Raw genomic sequence first — 13,577 nt, forward strand, 5'->3', positions numbered from 1 at the left:
CTTTTTTTCAAATGTTGTTTCAGGGTGCTGTGCGCTCAACTTCTCGACTCACTCTTCCACGAGCATTAGGCTTGACCACAAGTCGCCGTTTTGGTACTTCTTCAGCTGTCTCCTTTCAAAGGTCCTCTCTCATACTCAATAACGAGGATAACAAGAAGGAAGCTGACAAGAACAAGTGGCAGCAACAAACCATCGCCAATGAATTCATCGAGGCTGTACTTTATGGATCCAAAAAGACAAAGGAAGAGGATAATATGACCCACTCAAAGACACTTGCCCGTGGCAAATACGTGCATGAGTTGCAAAGTACGTTACGATAAACCCCGATGACGTGGCCTAAGCTGTATGCAATCATACTAACTCTTTATAAAGAGCACAAGGTCAAGCCTGACAAGGTCCAAGAATACATTCAGCTTGTGTAAGTTACATGTGTGGGAATGATGGGATGATGATAAAGGTGCACCTATTAACATTTGGATAGCACGACGTATCTACCCCAGATCGCCAATGAACCACTCAATGAACTCCATCTTTGTGGTAGTTGGGAAGTTGTTATCGGTGAACTCGACACGTTTGGTATGTCTTGTATGCGCGTGTGTGTGGGAATAGAAGATGATAGTGCTGTTGCTGGGCTTGTCTTTTGACTCACATACAAACGCGTTGCGCCACTACTACGCCCTTTATAGTGCATATTTGGGAATACAAAGGCTACCCTGGTCACCACAATACACAAGCACGTCTTGCTCAAGATCCGGTATGTATGATAAGACTCTGGCATGTTTCACCAGGAAGACCTTTATTTTCTCATACGCATTTCTCATGCAGGTGTATCAAGAGTTTCTAAAACAGCTCCGCCCATTGCTTGTATCGCGTGAGAATAATGTCATGCTTGAGTTTTCCTTTTGGCAAACTTCACCTCCTATGGTCACGGATGGTATCTACGAGTTGCGTAAATACAGCCTCAAGGTAACGAAGCTTACAAAATCAAAAAGTCCTTATCTAATCTCACACGCGTTTACATCATTTGTCATACATCTATCTATCCATCGGCATTATACTTAGCCTGGTCGATTGCTCGAATGGGAAACTGAGTGGTAAGTGCGCGGTGGGTAAAAAAGTCGTGTTGGCTACGTCATGCTGATCCTCCTCCACGATACGTCGTCATAGGCGAAAAGGTCTCGAATGCCGACGCCAATTTTGTGAACCCGTTGGTGCATGGTTCAGCCAACTAGGACAATTACATACGACCTATCACATGTGGACCTACCCGTAAGTAGTCTTTTGGAAAAAGAAACATGTACATTTTCTAACATGGCAACATACAACTAGTGATTTGCAAACACGCAAGACGACTCGTGAAGATGCTTGGAATGTGGATGGATGGGCAGAAACGGTTTATAAAACAGGTAACATGGGAAATGGTGTATACGTTGTCATGTTGTTACTAAACATCCCTTTCTCTATAGTTCGCTTGGTTGACCACATGTCATCTTATATTCTCAGACCTCTTAGTCACAGTCCTTTACGATAAATATGGATACAATTTATTTTCTACTTCAAGTAAATTTCGTAAAACAAAGCGATGAATTGGTGCCTCCGAAACCAAAGCTGTTGGTCAATGCTGCACGGATATTGTTGTGTTCTTGTGCCACGCGTGGAACATAGTTGAGGTTAAACTCCTCATCCGTTCGATGCAGGTTGAGTGTGGGAGGGAGTACATTCTTAAGAAAAGGTGAGAGTGTGTGAGATACGTGAGCCTATCCAAGTGCCATCACCAAAAGGGGGTACTTACATTGTGAAGAGCGAGGATGGCAAAAATAGCTTCTACTGATCCGGCAGCACCCAACAAATGGCCCGTTGCACCTTTAGTAGATGACACATTGATCTTATCCCAGTGTCCATCAAACACGGTCTTGATAGCTTGGTTTTCAGCAGCATCACCTATTGATTTGGGTATAAGAGGGAGAGTTCAATAAAAGGATTGGGAGGATTAATAGAGAGAGAGAAAGAAAACTTACCAACAGGGGTACTTGTTGCATGAGCATTGACATAATCAACTTGATCTGGAGTTAATTTGGCAGCTGCCAATGCACGTCTCATGGATCGAATGGCGCCAGCACCATCTGCAGGGGAAGCTGTCATGTGATGTGCGTCGCCCGATAAGCCATAGCCTGCCACTTCTGCATAAATCTTTGCACCTCGCTTTTTGGCGTGTTCCAATTCTTCCAGCACCACAATACCAGCGCCTTCACCCATTACGAATCCACAACGATCACTGTCAAATGGCCGAGATGCTTCAGTAGGATTGTCATTGTATTGAGATGCAAGTGCCTTGGCCCTATATAAATAAATAAGCATCACTATTCACAAATCCCTGTCATCATCAACCTACTTTGCAAATCCTGAAATGGCCAACGGATGAACGCATGCCTCAGTACCACCAGCTACCATCACATCTGCATCACCAAATTGAATAAAACGCATGGCATCACCGATTGAATGTGCTCCTGTAGTACATGCTGTGGATGCTGCATGATTTGGACCCTTGACAACAATCCATCAATTTGGGAAATCCCTTCCTCTCCTATGTACATGCAACATACCTGGAAACCATACTTGATTGTCAAGTGTCCTGCAGCCATATTGATCAAGATCCTCGGTACAAACATAGGCGATACTTTGCGATGGCCCTTGAAGATCATTATCAGATACCAATTCCAAGATGATCTTTTCCTACACCACTTACCGCTTTATCAAAGGATACGGATGTCGACACGATATCTCCAAAGCTTCCCATTCCTGATCCAATACATACACCCTTTAGAAGGATATGAGCATACTCTCCTCTATCAGATATCAATGATGCTTACCGTTCGTTCTTTGCCAATAGCATCTTTTGGTTTCCACTCTGCGTCGTCTAATGCTTGACGTGCCGCTGCAATAGCATATTGTGTGAAGGTTCCCATAACGCGATCGTCCTACAAGCACGTGGTCAATCGTAAAGGTCGTTGCTGTGTTCCATGGGAGTAGAAGCTTACACCGCGATCGAGCCATTCACTAGCAGTAAATTGACCTTGGTCTTTTGGGCCTTGAGGTACTTGAGCAGCGATTTGCACTGGCAGCTTCTCGTATTCCTCTCCAACAAGCTTTGTAATGCCGCATTGACCTTTCAAGAGATTCGTCCAAGCATGGTTGACACCAACACCCACCGGAGTGACGAGACCAAGACCTGTTACGACTACACGACGTTGTGCCATTGTACAAGTGTAGGAGAAGGAGGAGGAAAGAAAGATGATATCATCCCCGCACAAAAGTCGATCTGCATTTGTTATTCAAGCATAGACAAATCAAATCCCCTCCCTCCCTCCCCACCGAATGCCGTATCATAGCAACAAGTGTCAAGATGGATATTATATATATGAGAATGAAACGATTTTTACTACAGATGTATTCAAAAGATGAATATTATATAGAGAACTTTACATATGCATCTGGGACTCTCTTTAACTCTTCCTTCCTTGTAAATATAGGGTGTTTGTATATGTGTGAGTGTGAGTGTGTGTTATGTGTTGTGTTATATGTGTATATCGGTGGTGTATGTGATGAGGGAGTCTTTTTTTGTTTTCATTTGGTGGGAATCACAAAGGATCAAATGATTTGTTTACCAACCACGCTTGGCATACTTTTGGTCCTCGGACAACTCATCAAGGTTGATACCAACCATGGCTTCACCCAAGTCTTCAGAGACTTCAGCCAAGACCTTGGGATCCTTAAAGTGGGTAACAGCTTGGACTGTAAAGAAAAAAGGGTGGGAAAAGTTAAAACCTAATTTGTCAATATACCAACACCACTTACCAATGGCCTTTGCGCGCTTGGCGGGATCGCCGGACTTGAAGATACCGGAACCGACAAAGACACCATCACAGCCGAGTTGCTATATCAAAACCCCGCGTCACCAGGTCAGCTTTTTTTTTAAACATGTCCCAAATGCAGTTGTGTACGCGTAACATACCATCATCAAAGCGGCATCAGCAGGGGTAGCAACACCACCGGCAGCAAAGTTGACAACAGGGAGACGACCAAGACGAGCGGTTTCCTTGAGCAAATCATAAGGAGCTTGGATATCCTTAGCATAGGCATACAACTCTTCATCGGTCATGGCAGCAGCACGACGAATTTCAGCGTTGACGGTACGCATGTGACGAACAGCTTCAACAACGTTGCCGGTACCAGCTTCACCCTTGGTACGGATCATGGAAGCACCTTCGTTGATACGACGAAGAGCCTCACCCAAGTTCTTAGCACCGCAAACGAAAGGTACCTTGAAGTTCTTCTTGTTGATGTGGTTGGCTTCATCAGCAGGAGTCAAAACTTCGGATTCATCAATGTAATCGATGCCAATGGACTCGATGATTTGAGCCTCAACAAAGTGACCAATGCGGACCTTGGCCATGACAGGGATGGTCACAGCTTCTTGGATACCCTTGATCATCTTGGGATCAGACATACGAGCAACACCACCTATTGGAGCATCATCAATGAGTCATCTCTATTCCCTTCCCTTTCACGCTTTTTTCATCATCCAATGCTCTATTGTACTTACCATTCTTGCGGATATCAGCAGGGACACGCTCCAAGGCCATGACAGCGCAAGCACCAGCTTCCTCGGCAATACGAGCTTGGTCGGCATCGATGACATCCATAATGACACCACCCTATAGAGCATGAGATGAGTAAAGGATAAGGTAAAAAAAACTTCCTGTCATAGGGATGGTGGCTACACTTTGTCTGTGCACCATCACCCCACGGTGACTCGGAGATAAGCTTTCATGTTTATGTATACAATACAATACCTTGAGCATTTGAGCAAGACCAGCATTGATGCTGAACTGGGAAGTCTCGCCGTTTTGGACGGTCTTGTCGTTGTGGAGGTTAACTGGGGTAGTGAAGTTGCTCATGATGATTTTTTGGTGATAGGAAGAAAAGAAACGAAGAAAACGACAGCTTGGAAGGAGAGATTAAAAATGATGCGGGATTTGGAGGAATGACCAATGGTGACAAAGCAAAGCATGACATGACAAGCCACAGTATACAGCTTATGTGATGCCCTTCCGGTTTCCCACGGTTGTGTATAAGTATGGATCGAAGAAGTGCCACACATATAGATCCACATGGTGTGTGTGTGTACACACATATTTACACATTCATACTCACACACGGAGATGCGGCATTAAGCAAAAAGTGGATCGGTATAACCATCCGATAGATGATGAACCCCACATCAAAGACACATCCCTGATCTGGACATGTGATTCGTGCGCCAATCCGCTATCACGGATATTCAATTACTCGCTCCTCCATCAAGGCACACACACAACAGACCCTTTCACGCATAGAGCATTCCATCCTCGGATCTAAATCCACCCCCCACCTCACACACGAAATTTACGCGCAGCTTCCATCCCGCGGCTTGCTTTCCTTTATCATTTTTTTCTCTCTTTCTTTATGCCAGAGCTGATCTACGCTTCCTCATTTCAGAAAGGCTCTTTTAAACTTTTGGAACTTGGCAATGAAACGGTAGCAGCTTCACTTGAACAATGTGGCAAGTAGGTCAACACGGCTTTGACTTTGCTTTTTCCTTCACGCATTAACCTCATTACACAGACTTGTCATTAAAGGACAACGGGAGGACGAGGCTGTGCTATGCACCGACAACCAGACATATAGCTTACACGAAGCGCCCACATCAAACTCTCTTTTATTGGCAACACCACAAGATGATGACACGATGAATGTGGTGGATGACTTGTCCTATATCATCGAGATCAAGCCTTGTCTTCCACGATTGGAACGTATCACTACTTTGCTTCAATCAACCATGTACGCTGGTCCAGCTGCCGAGTCAAGTATCCAAGGCAAGGTGAGATCATACATAGATACATGGATCAAAAATGACATCATTGACACCGTATATGCAGCGCCTCTATACCTATCAAGATATGCTGTCTTTGGTGCAAGCCAGTGAGCAAGAGTTGAAGGAAGGATTGAAATCAAAGCATGCATTTGAATTGGATGGTAAGTAAGAGACAAAGAGAGAGAGAGAGAGAACACAATGAACCATCGACTCATGATGATGATGATGATGATGGCTGTAGGTTATTATCGCATCCTTGATCCAGCTTTCATGTACAATCTACTTGACACGCTTGCCAACAATGCAACATTGTACGACATTGATTTACAAGCGATTCCTTTGGATGGGGCCAAGACATGTATTCGGCAATACCCTGAGGAGGGTGACAAGATCCCTGATGCTGTTGTTATTGCGTGTTTGGATGCATTTGGTGTATGGCGTGAGGATGGTGTCACTGTGGCACTGGATGAGTACAAGGTGTGTCGCTTTATCGGTGAATATTTGCTATCGAGCGAACGAGGAAAGGAATGGCCCTTGGAGGAATACGTGAATCTTTGGCGTAATTTGGTGCGTAAGCGTGTGCAAGATATCTTTTCACCGGATCTATCTATGCTACGAGGATTGTATACGATGCGTGAAAGGACTCAGCTGCAGTTTATGCAACCACAGCAATATCTCAGCTACTTCCCTGTATCCGAACTGCCAAATGACCCCTTGCAGCGATTTGCCCGCTTGTTTGCAGAAAAGAAGCAATGGACACCTGATGAGATTTTACCCTACATTGAGGATTTAGCCCCCGACCAGAAAAAGAAGGACGCTCTCTTACTAAAGTACACTCGTACGCAAAAAAGCAATGGTCAACTCTTTTACGGTACTCGCATCAAATAGACAATAGTATCGTTTGTATATATAAAGCATTTCATTTCATTTCATTTGGATAGTGTCATAGCGAGAATGGGAAGGGGGAGGATAAAAACACTGCTTATCATCATACTGGATAACGCTCTGCCAACTGCACAACGTGATCATACTCATGTCGAAATTCCCAAGTGGTATCATAGCGTTCGAGGCGTGCACACACATCTTGTAGTTGTTCTTTCCAACCCACTCGACGCAAAAAAGCAACGAGGGATGGGTGTGTGACACTGAGCATACGACTTGGATCATCCACTTGACGCTTGAGAACGTTGCCGATTTCCAACACAGCCAAACGACCCAGCTTGGCTTGGTAATAAACATGCTGGCGAACTTCAGGGGCAGCTGTGAGGCTCTGTTGGATAAGCAAGATAATGGCCACTGCAGCTGCGAGTGGGTGTTGAAGGGACGAGCTTAATCGTATCAGCTGATGGTATTCTTGGGCAACCTGAGCAGCATGAACAAACTGTTCACTGGGTCTCAAAGCATCTAAACGACGTGCGATTTCCTTTGCATGGTGTTCGATAATAATAATCTCCTGGATATTTTCTTCTTGCTCTTGTTCTTTTTGCTCATCTTTTTCTTGCTGTTGTTGTAGTAGTTTTTGTTGCTCACTACTAATGATTGGCCACAGATCATGGTACTCCATCATGCAACTCCATACTATTTGACAAAGCACTGTCTTGGACAATCCACCCACCCAAGATTGTAAGGTCCATGCATCCGTTGCTGATAAGGATGATGATGATGACGAAGAAGAAGAAGGGGTTGTGGTGGTGGTGGTTGTGTTGTTGACATGGTGTTGTTGTTGCTCAGAGTTTGATGAAGCATACACAATGGATGGTGGTTGATCAAGACCAATCAAGGATAATAGATAGTTAAAAATGCGTTTTGCTGGGATGTTGTCGAGATATGGCATGTAATGAATACTGTTGGTCGTGGTAACTGCACAAGGTCGGCATATATGTCAAGAGATTCCGACAAGCCAAAATAAGCATCAGGATGTGAAGGTTTTGGAGTGTCTTGTCTTTTGGATTTCAAAGATGTGGTTGCCACGCGGTTGTCGCAAATAGCAATGTACGAAGCAATATAGTTAAAAAAGATGGGTGAGTGAGCAAAAGAACAAGAGGAGAGGGGGAAAAAAAAAGAGAAGAGAAAGAAGAGGGAGGAATCAACACAAATTGCTGCTGCATCCAATTTTAGCAAAGGTTCAAACCAATCACATTTTGATTGGCGGTCATTGCTTGCATGGGCTGCTGATCTCATCCATTCTTGTCCCGTGAATGATATATTGCTTCTCACCACCTACCACCGTTCCTGGATGTACATCGTCACCTCAAAAGCATCATGATGGGTTGTAGGAGTTTGAGTTGATAGTGATTGTAAAGCTAAAGAGACGATCGACACTATGGTTCATTCATGCAACCCTGGAAAGGTGCAGGTATTGTTGGAAGCTTGGTATAAAAGATAGCAGCAGCACACAGGGGTGCGAGTCATTTGTATCACACACACACCCCTTTTTCCTCCTTTTCCATCATCTGTGCCATTCAAAGCTTGATACAACCTTGCTATGATATGATTGCTTATGCAAGTAAATGAATCGAGAGCAACAAGATACGAGTAGTATACCCGTATAATAACAAGTGAAAGGACCACCAACATGCTCATGGAACGGGAATCCATCGTGTGTGTAAAAGCGGAAGGCAAATCTGCTTCTCCTTTCTAACCTGACGCAAGCACACAAATTGCCAGGTTGCATTGTTGCACAAACATTTGCATAATGAAGAAATCCTTTACATTGACAACAGCAATTATAAAACGACACAAGTTATATATTTAGTATTCACATGACAATGAAAACACACAACGAAACATTCGCTATTTCTCTCTCTCTACTCCTCTGGTGGTGGTGGCGGTGGTGGAGCGGGTGCTGAAGGCGGTGGTGGTGGAGGAGCTGGTTCATCCGATGGTGGTGGAGGTGGAGGTGGAGGAACAGCATCCTATAAATGATAAGGGTTGATTAACTCCATGATCATAGACATTGACATCTTTTTGTCACTTACGTATCCATCACTTGGTGGCGGTGGAGGTGGTGGTGGTGGAGCAGCCTGTTGCTATACAACGAAACATGAATACCCAAAAAGGAATCAAAAGTATATAAATGAACTACTTACCCATGGTGCAGAACCTGGTGGGGGAGGAGGCGGTGGTGGTTGTTGATCATAACCTTGATATCCACCATATCCGCCGTAGCCGCCATAACCGCCATAACCTTGATAATAGCCTCCAGGAGGAGGTCCATATGCATTGCCACCTGGTGGTGGTCCATAATTTTGTTTTGCCCAAGGAGCAGGTGCCGACCCTGATGATGTAGGTGGAGGAGGTGCTGAACCTTGATCACGCTGTTGTTGCCATGGTGGTAAGCCGCCTGTATTTGCTGGACGTTGCCAAGGTGCACTCTTTTCACCAGCAAACTATATAAACAAGATATTAGCATTTTTGCTACTCTAAAGTATTTTCCGAAAGCACCTACCTGTCTTCGATCACCACCAGCACCACCGTTTTCAGGTACTTTTTCACCCAATTCGGCCATGAGGTTCATGTATTCGCTGTCAAGATGTTGTTCACGTTCTTGTGCTTGTGCCATGAATTCAGGATCGTTACGATGCAAACAATCACGTGCTGTATGTCCACGACCACCACAAATACGACATGTCAATGCATTGGTGTAGTTTTGTCGTTCAGGGCATTCGTAACGTCGATGACCGACACCACCACAGTTGATACATGTTTGATTCTCATCATCACGCAATGTGCCGTTCAATGCTGCTAATTCACGTAATTGATTGCGCTTCAACTCGTTTTGACCTTCGGGAAGTGTGGCAGACTATAACATAAAAAAAGCATGAATCCCACTACTGTTATACCGCTCATGTCTCATACTTACAGTTTCAATGATCTTTTCAATCAGCTTGACAGCCTTTTTGACCTTATCTTCAGAATCAGCCATGACCAAACAATGCAAATCCTCTTCTTGTGCTGAATTGCTTGCTGCATCTGTTCTCGCTTTTCCTTCCTTGACCGATCCTCGTCCACGAATACTGATCTTGGCACCCGACTCGGATTCCATACCCTTCAACGTATTACCACGAGGACCGATAAGCTGGCCGATAAAGTTGATCTCGGGGAACTCTTTGGCTGGGATATACACTTTCTCATGGATACGAGAGGGTCGTTTGTAATCAGCTGGTGGTCTGAAATTGGGAATCGATTTGACGGCTTGTTCAACCAATCGGTGACGCTCATCTTCAAGCTTCTTTCGATAACGTTGCTCACGAGTATTGACACGCTTGCCTTCAGAGTTGTATACTGGTTCGGGCGATGGTGATCTATTATTTACATGTATCGTCAATATCTCTTTGATGATCCACTCATCCCCCAAAAAAGCTATACACATACCTATCCCTTTCAGCAGGTACTACATCACCTATACGAAGCTTTCGATTGATCTCCTCCAAACGGATTTGCACTAAAAGAACATTATATGAGCAAGCCATTCACTTGATTTACACAATTCTCGTACTTACAAACATAATTGTCGGCTTGTTGTTGGTTTAACTTTGGCAATGATGTTGGCATACCAGGGATGTTGACTTTTTTGGTTTCATCACCCCATCGACTACGTCGTTCTCGTTTGCGTCGTCCTTCACCATTGGGGAACGGTGGTTGTGCTGGTGTGCTAGCCTTTGGAGTGGCATCTTGAGAAGTATTCCCATTGACATCGGAACGGTCTATCAATGAATAATGATGTTAAACACATATCCAGTAGCTTGGTCAAACCCCATACTCCATAACCACCACACCCCTCCTTCCCAATGGCCACATCCACATGATCCAAGCTGTGCACTGATCTCCACAAGTCCCACCGATTGAACTCTGTCACTCAATGTACCTGATTCAGGAGCGGATGGTGGTGTTGCTTCGTATTCGCCTGCTGCTGAGCCGTCTTCGGATTCACCAAATCGTCGCTTTGTACCTAGTGGTATAACATTTGTGCCTGCAAAAAAGGAGTCAATCAAGGGCGATCGGTGCTGAATAGGATTCAATATTACCTGTTGGCTTCCACATGTCTTGATTGTAGCGACCAGCAAGAAAAAGGAAAAGAATAGGTGGGTAAAGAGTTGAAACCGAGCTTGAATTATACAAGAACAACCAATCTTCATCCGTGACGCGGTGAACTGCGTCCTCCCATTCGCTCAGCCTTTTCAAGCAAATGACACTTGTTGCTCTTGTTTCATTGTTATCACACACCCTTTGACTGAAATAAAACGATTCATATTGAACCCATCAACCTGATTCATACCTGTAAAATCACCCACCCCTTTGATTAGCTCTTTGTATTCCATAAATCAGATTGGGCTTCTCTCACTCTTAGAAATTCAACATCTTTACTTTAATGCTTGTTGTGGGATATGGGCTGTGGTGGATAAAGGATACATTCTTATGAAAACGTTACAAATGCCGTTGCCTATAGCAACCAACAAAACACTCTCTCCATGATCAATCTCCCCCTCCCTAGCATTCATGCCAGCCGACTGCAGGTGATCAAAACGTGAAGAGATGGGCGATTATGAAGTTGACATCACATTTTATTCTGAGATCGACGTATGCATCATTGTTAAGTTGGCTGACTGAAGCATGAAACTGATACTGTATACCACAAACTACGTCAAGAATAGAGCGCCGTGTATCGACCTTCAAGATGTTCAATCCTCAAATCGCTCTCTGCAATTGATCCAAGGCCTTGTCGATGGATTTACTGATCATTTTTTGCATGAATACAATGTCACGTGGATGAAGCAAGTACGTACTTACATTTGCTTTGAAAGCGTATGCAGTTGGGCTAAATCCTTATCAAGTTCATCACACTGTGTAATCAATTCCACTGTTTTTCCTGTGCAGTCGTTGACTTCCTCAGAGAGCTTCTGTATCGACTGCTTGTATATTTCACTAGACTCGGCGGTGGACGATGACATCTGCAACAAGTCCAAGATGAGCCATGAGATGGAAAATAAGGCCGCATGTTCCAATTCAGTACTTGTCTCATCTGCGTTTGCAGCCGTTGGATCACATTGCTAAGGTTACTTGACAAGTCGTTTGCTCGGGACTCGAGTGTCTGGAATAGTTCCAAATCCAATGGCACAGACATGAGAAACGCCGCACGCGCTCCACGCAACTCGTATCCACGTGCATCCCCAAAAATTGTTGTCAGTCAAGGTCTAGTGCGTGCATTGCGACACGTTACACCAATTGACGGATAAGAGATCGACATGTTGTTGTAAAAAGTCAAATGCAATGTAGTATTATATGATTAAATGGACATGCAGTAATATTGTATATACGTCTATCTGGTATCTTTTTGCTTCATCTACACCTTGTTTGCTGCTGCTGCTGAATCAAGGTTCCTGTTGTTGATGTTGTTGTTGGTGGTGGTGCTTGCATCGGAATCGAACCGTTTGCGTAGAGATCGAATCATCAAGCCAAACCAGTATACATTGAGGAAGCTGGTCATTGCATTGGCTGCAAAATACACGATCCAATCTTCATAAAAGGTCGCCATAATCAATACGTTGCACAACATAGGGATCCTTTGTCATCAAACTTACATCGTAGAGGTACCAAATCCTTGACAGCACAAATGTCAACTATCATTCCACACCCAAATGATGAGTATTTGCCTTTCCTTATTGAGACCTTGATACTCACCCCATAACCAATAGCTCATGTAGAATCCAAAAACGATACGAGCCAAAAAGAAGATTGAGATAAGGAAGATGCCATTCACGAGTTGTGCCTTGCTCCCGGTCCAACCAAGCTTATCCTGCAAATATCATCATCCATGAGCATTCCAATGAGCAAAAGGGAAAGAGAAAGCTGAAACAAACCATAAACCAATTGAAGTTCAAGAATGGGGTACTAGCTTCGTACAACAAGAATACTGCTCCGTAGTAATTGATAAAGGGACGCTGTACATAGTAAAAAAGGAGCCAACACGGTAAATAAAAGGATCCATAGATGATTAACATGGCCTACTTACATAAGAAAGAAAGAGGACAAGGAAAGCAGCCACACCATGGCACACCATACTGACGCCTTGGTTTTTGATATACAAGATGGCCGTAATTACGTCCCACACAAAGTACCTGTTGTACATGCCCTGAGTCAATCCTTTTCCCTTATCCTTCTTGGAGTACAGTTGTCTTTTCTACCTACCCGCATGATATCGAATAGATGTTGGCAGCGAATGGGCTATATCCGAAAACCCGGTTTTGTGAGAGATTGCCATCGGACAAGATTACGAGTGAGCCGATCGTGATAATGACAGCATGGAGTGTTGAGACAACGTGAATGTGCCAGTTGGTTGGAGTATACTGGGTTGTTTTAAGGAGCGATGAGTACTTGGCATAGTGTATAAGGAGGTTCATATCAATCACTCACGCCTTTGAAATGCTGGAAGGCTTTCGGAAAGAGAAGCGGTGATAATGATTGCGATACTTCAAAGAGAATACTGCACAAAAGAGCTGAGATCACCACCACCTGCCAGTGATATTGGAGTGTTGTAAGATCGAGCCACTCGCAAATGGAAGCAAATGAAATCATTCAAAAAGAGGGAGGGAGTGGGGGTTGGGGTATGTTTGCGTGAAAGAGAGGGAAGAAAAAAAGACTTAAAGATCGATTACACCAGAAA

At 44.2% G+C, this 13,577-nt stretch overlaps 8 protein-coding genes across 8 annotated transcripts; 2 read left to right on the top strand and 6 right to left on the bottom strand.

Annotated features, from left to right (window-relative positions):
* Positions 1–11: 11 nt before the first annotated feature.
* O0I10_005221 (uncharacterized protein) lies at positions 12–1,531 on the top strand (the record flags this gene model as incomplete). The annotated part of the gene is made up of 9 exons (XM_058485268.1): positions 12–306; positions 373–418; positions 482–576; positions 687–754; positions 826–966; positions 1,063–1,094; positions 1,168–1,269; positions 1,330–1,406; positions 1,467–1,531. 9 exons carry the CDS (start codon positions 12–14, stop codon positions 1,529–1,531), a joined length of 921 nt encoding a protein of 306 aa, XP_058344095.1.
* Positions 1,532–1,556: 25 nt separating this feature from the next.
* On the bottom strand, positions 1,557–3,257 carry O0I10_005222 (beta-ketoacyl-acyl-carrier-protein synthase II; the record flags this gene model as incomplete). Its single annotated transcript, XM_058485269.1, has 8 exons — positions 1,557–1,721; positions 1,793–1,941; positions 2,019–2,338; positions 2,393–2,544; positions 2,604–2,690; positions 2,747–2,818; positions 2,871–2,978; positions 3,039–3,257. 8 exons carry the CDS (start codon positions 3,255–3,257, stop codon positions 1,557–1,559), a joined length of 1,272 nt encoding a protein of 423 aa, XP_058344096.1.
* A 404-nt stretch (positions 3,258–3,661) lies between these two features.
* On the bottom strand, positions 3,662–4,958 carry O0I10_005223 (pyridoxal biosynthesis lyase PdxS; the record flags this gene model as incomplete). Its single annotated transcript, XM_058485270.1, has 5 exons — positions 3,662–3,792; positions 3,856–3,934; positions 4,013–4,521; positions 4,604–4,715; positions 4,854–4,958. The coding sequence occupies 5 exons, from the start codon at positions 4,956–4,958 to the stop codon at positions 3,662–3,664; spliced, it is 936 nt and encodes a 311-aa protein (XP_058344097.1).
* Positions 4,959–5,505: 547 nt separating this feature from the next.
* On the top strand, positions 5,506–6,802 carry O0I10_005224 (uncharacterized protein; the record flags this gene model as incomplete). Its single annotated transcript, XM_058485271.1, has 4 exons — positions 5,506–5,606; positions 5,665–5,920; positions 5,979–6,075; positions 6,156–6,802. 4 exons carry the CDS (start codon positions 5,506–5,508, stop codon positions 6,800–6,802), a joined length of 1,101 nt encoding a protein of 366 aa, XP_058344098.1.
* Positions 6,803–6,902: 100 nt separating this feature from the next.
* O0I10_005225 (uncharacterized protein) lies at positions 6,903–7,748 on the bottom strand (the record flags this gene model as incomplete). The annotated part of the gene is made up of 1 exon (XM_058485272.1): positions 6,903–7,748. One exon carries the CDS (start codon positions 7,746–7,748, stop codon positions 6,903–6,905), a length of 846 nt encoding a protein of 281 aa, XP_058344099.1.
* Positions 7,749–8,721: 973 nt separating this feature from the next.
* O0I10_005226 (uncharacterized protein) lies at positions 8,722–10,957 on the bottom strand (the record flags this gene model as incomplete). Its single annotated transcript, XM_058485273.1, has 9 exons — positions 8,722–8,829; positions 8,893–8,943; positions 9,004–9,303; positions 9,363–9,716; positions 9,777–10,218; positions 10,289–10,358; positions 10,417–10,620; positions 10,782–10,886; positions 10,942–10,957. 9 exons carry the CDS (start codon positions 10,955–10,957, stop codon positions 8,722–8,724), a joined length of 1,650 nt encoding a protein of 549 aa, XP_058344100.1.
* A 645-nt stretch (positions 10,958–11,602) lies between these two features.
* Positions 11,603–12,082, bottom strand: O0I10_005227 (uncharacterized protein; the record flags this gene model as incomplete). The annotated part of the gene is made up of 4 exons (XM_058485274.1): positions 11,603–11,648; positions 11,705–11,865; positions 11,928–12,005; positions 12,062–12,082. 4 exons carry the CDS (start codon positions 12,080–12,082, stop codon positions 11,603–11,605), a joined length of 306 nt encoding a protein of 101 aa, XP_058344101.1.
* A 175-nt stretch (positions 12,083–12,257) lies between these two features.
* On the bottom strand, positions 12,258–13,489 carry O0I10_005228 (uncharacterized protein; the record flags this gene model as incomplete). Its single annotated transcript, XM_058485275.1, has 7 exons — positions 12,258–12,430; positions 12,496–12,534; positions 12,596–12,710; positions 12,775–12,855; positions 12,927–13,032; positions 13,103–13,260; positions 13,328–13,489. 7 exons carry the CDS (start codon positions 13,487–13,489, stop codon positions 12,258–12,260), a joined length of 834 nt encoding a protein of 277 aa, XP_058344102.1.
* Positions 13,490–13,577: the final 88 nt, after the last annotated feature.

This window comes from Lichtheimia ornata, assembly GCF_029851405.1.
Source record: "Lichtheimia ornata isolate CBS 291.66 chromosome Unknown scaffold00020, whole genome shotgun sequence".
Taxonomy (NCBI): Eukaryota; Fungi; Mucoromycota; class Mucoromycetes; order Mucorales; family Lichtheimiaceae; genus Lichtheimia; species Lichtheimia ornata.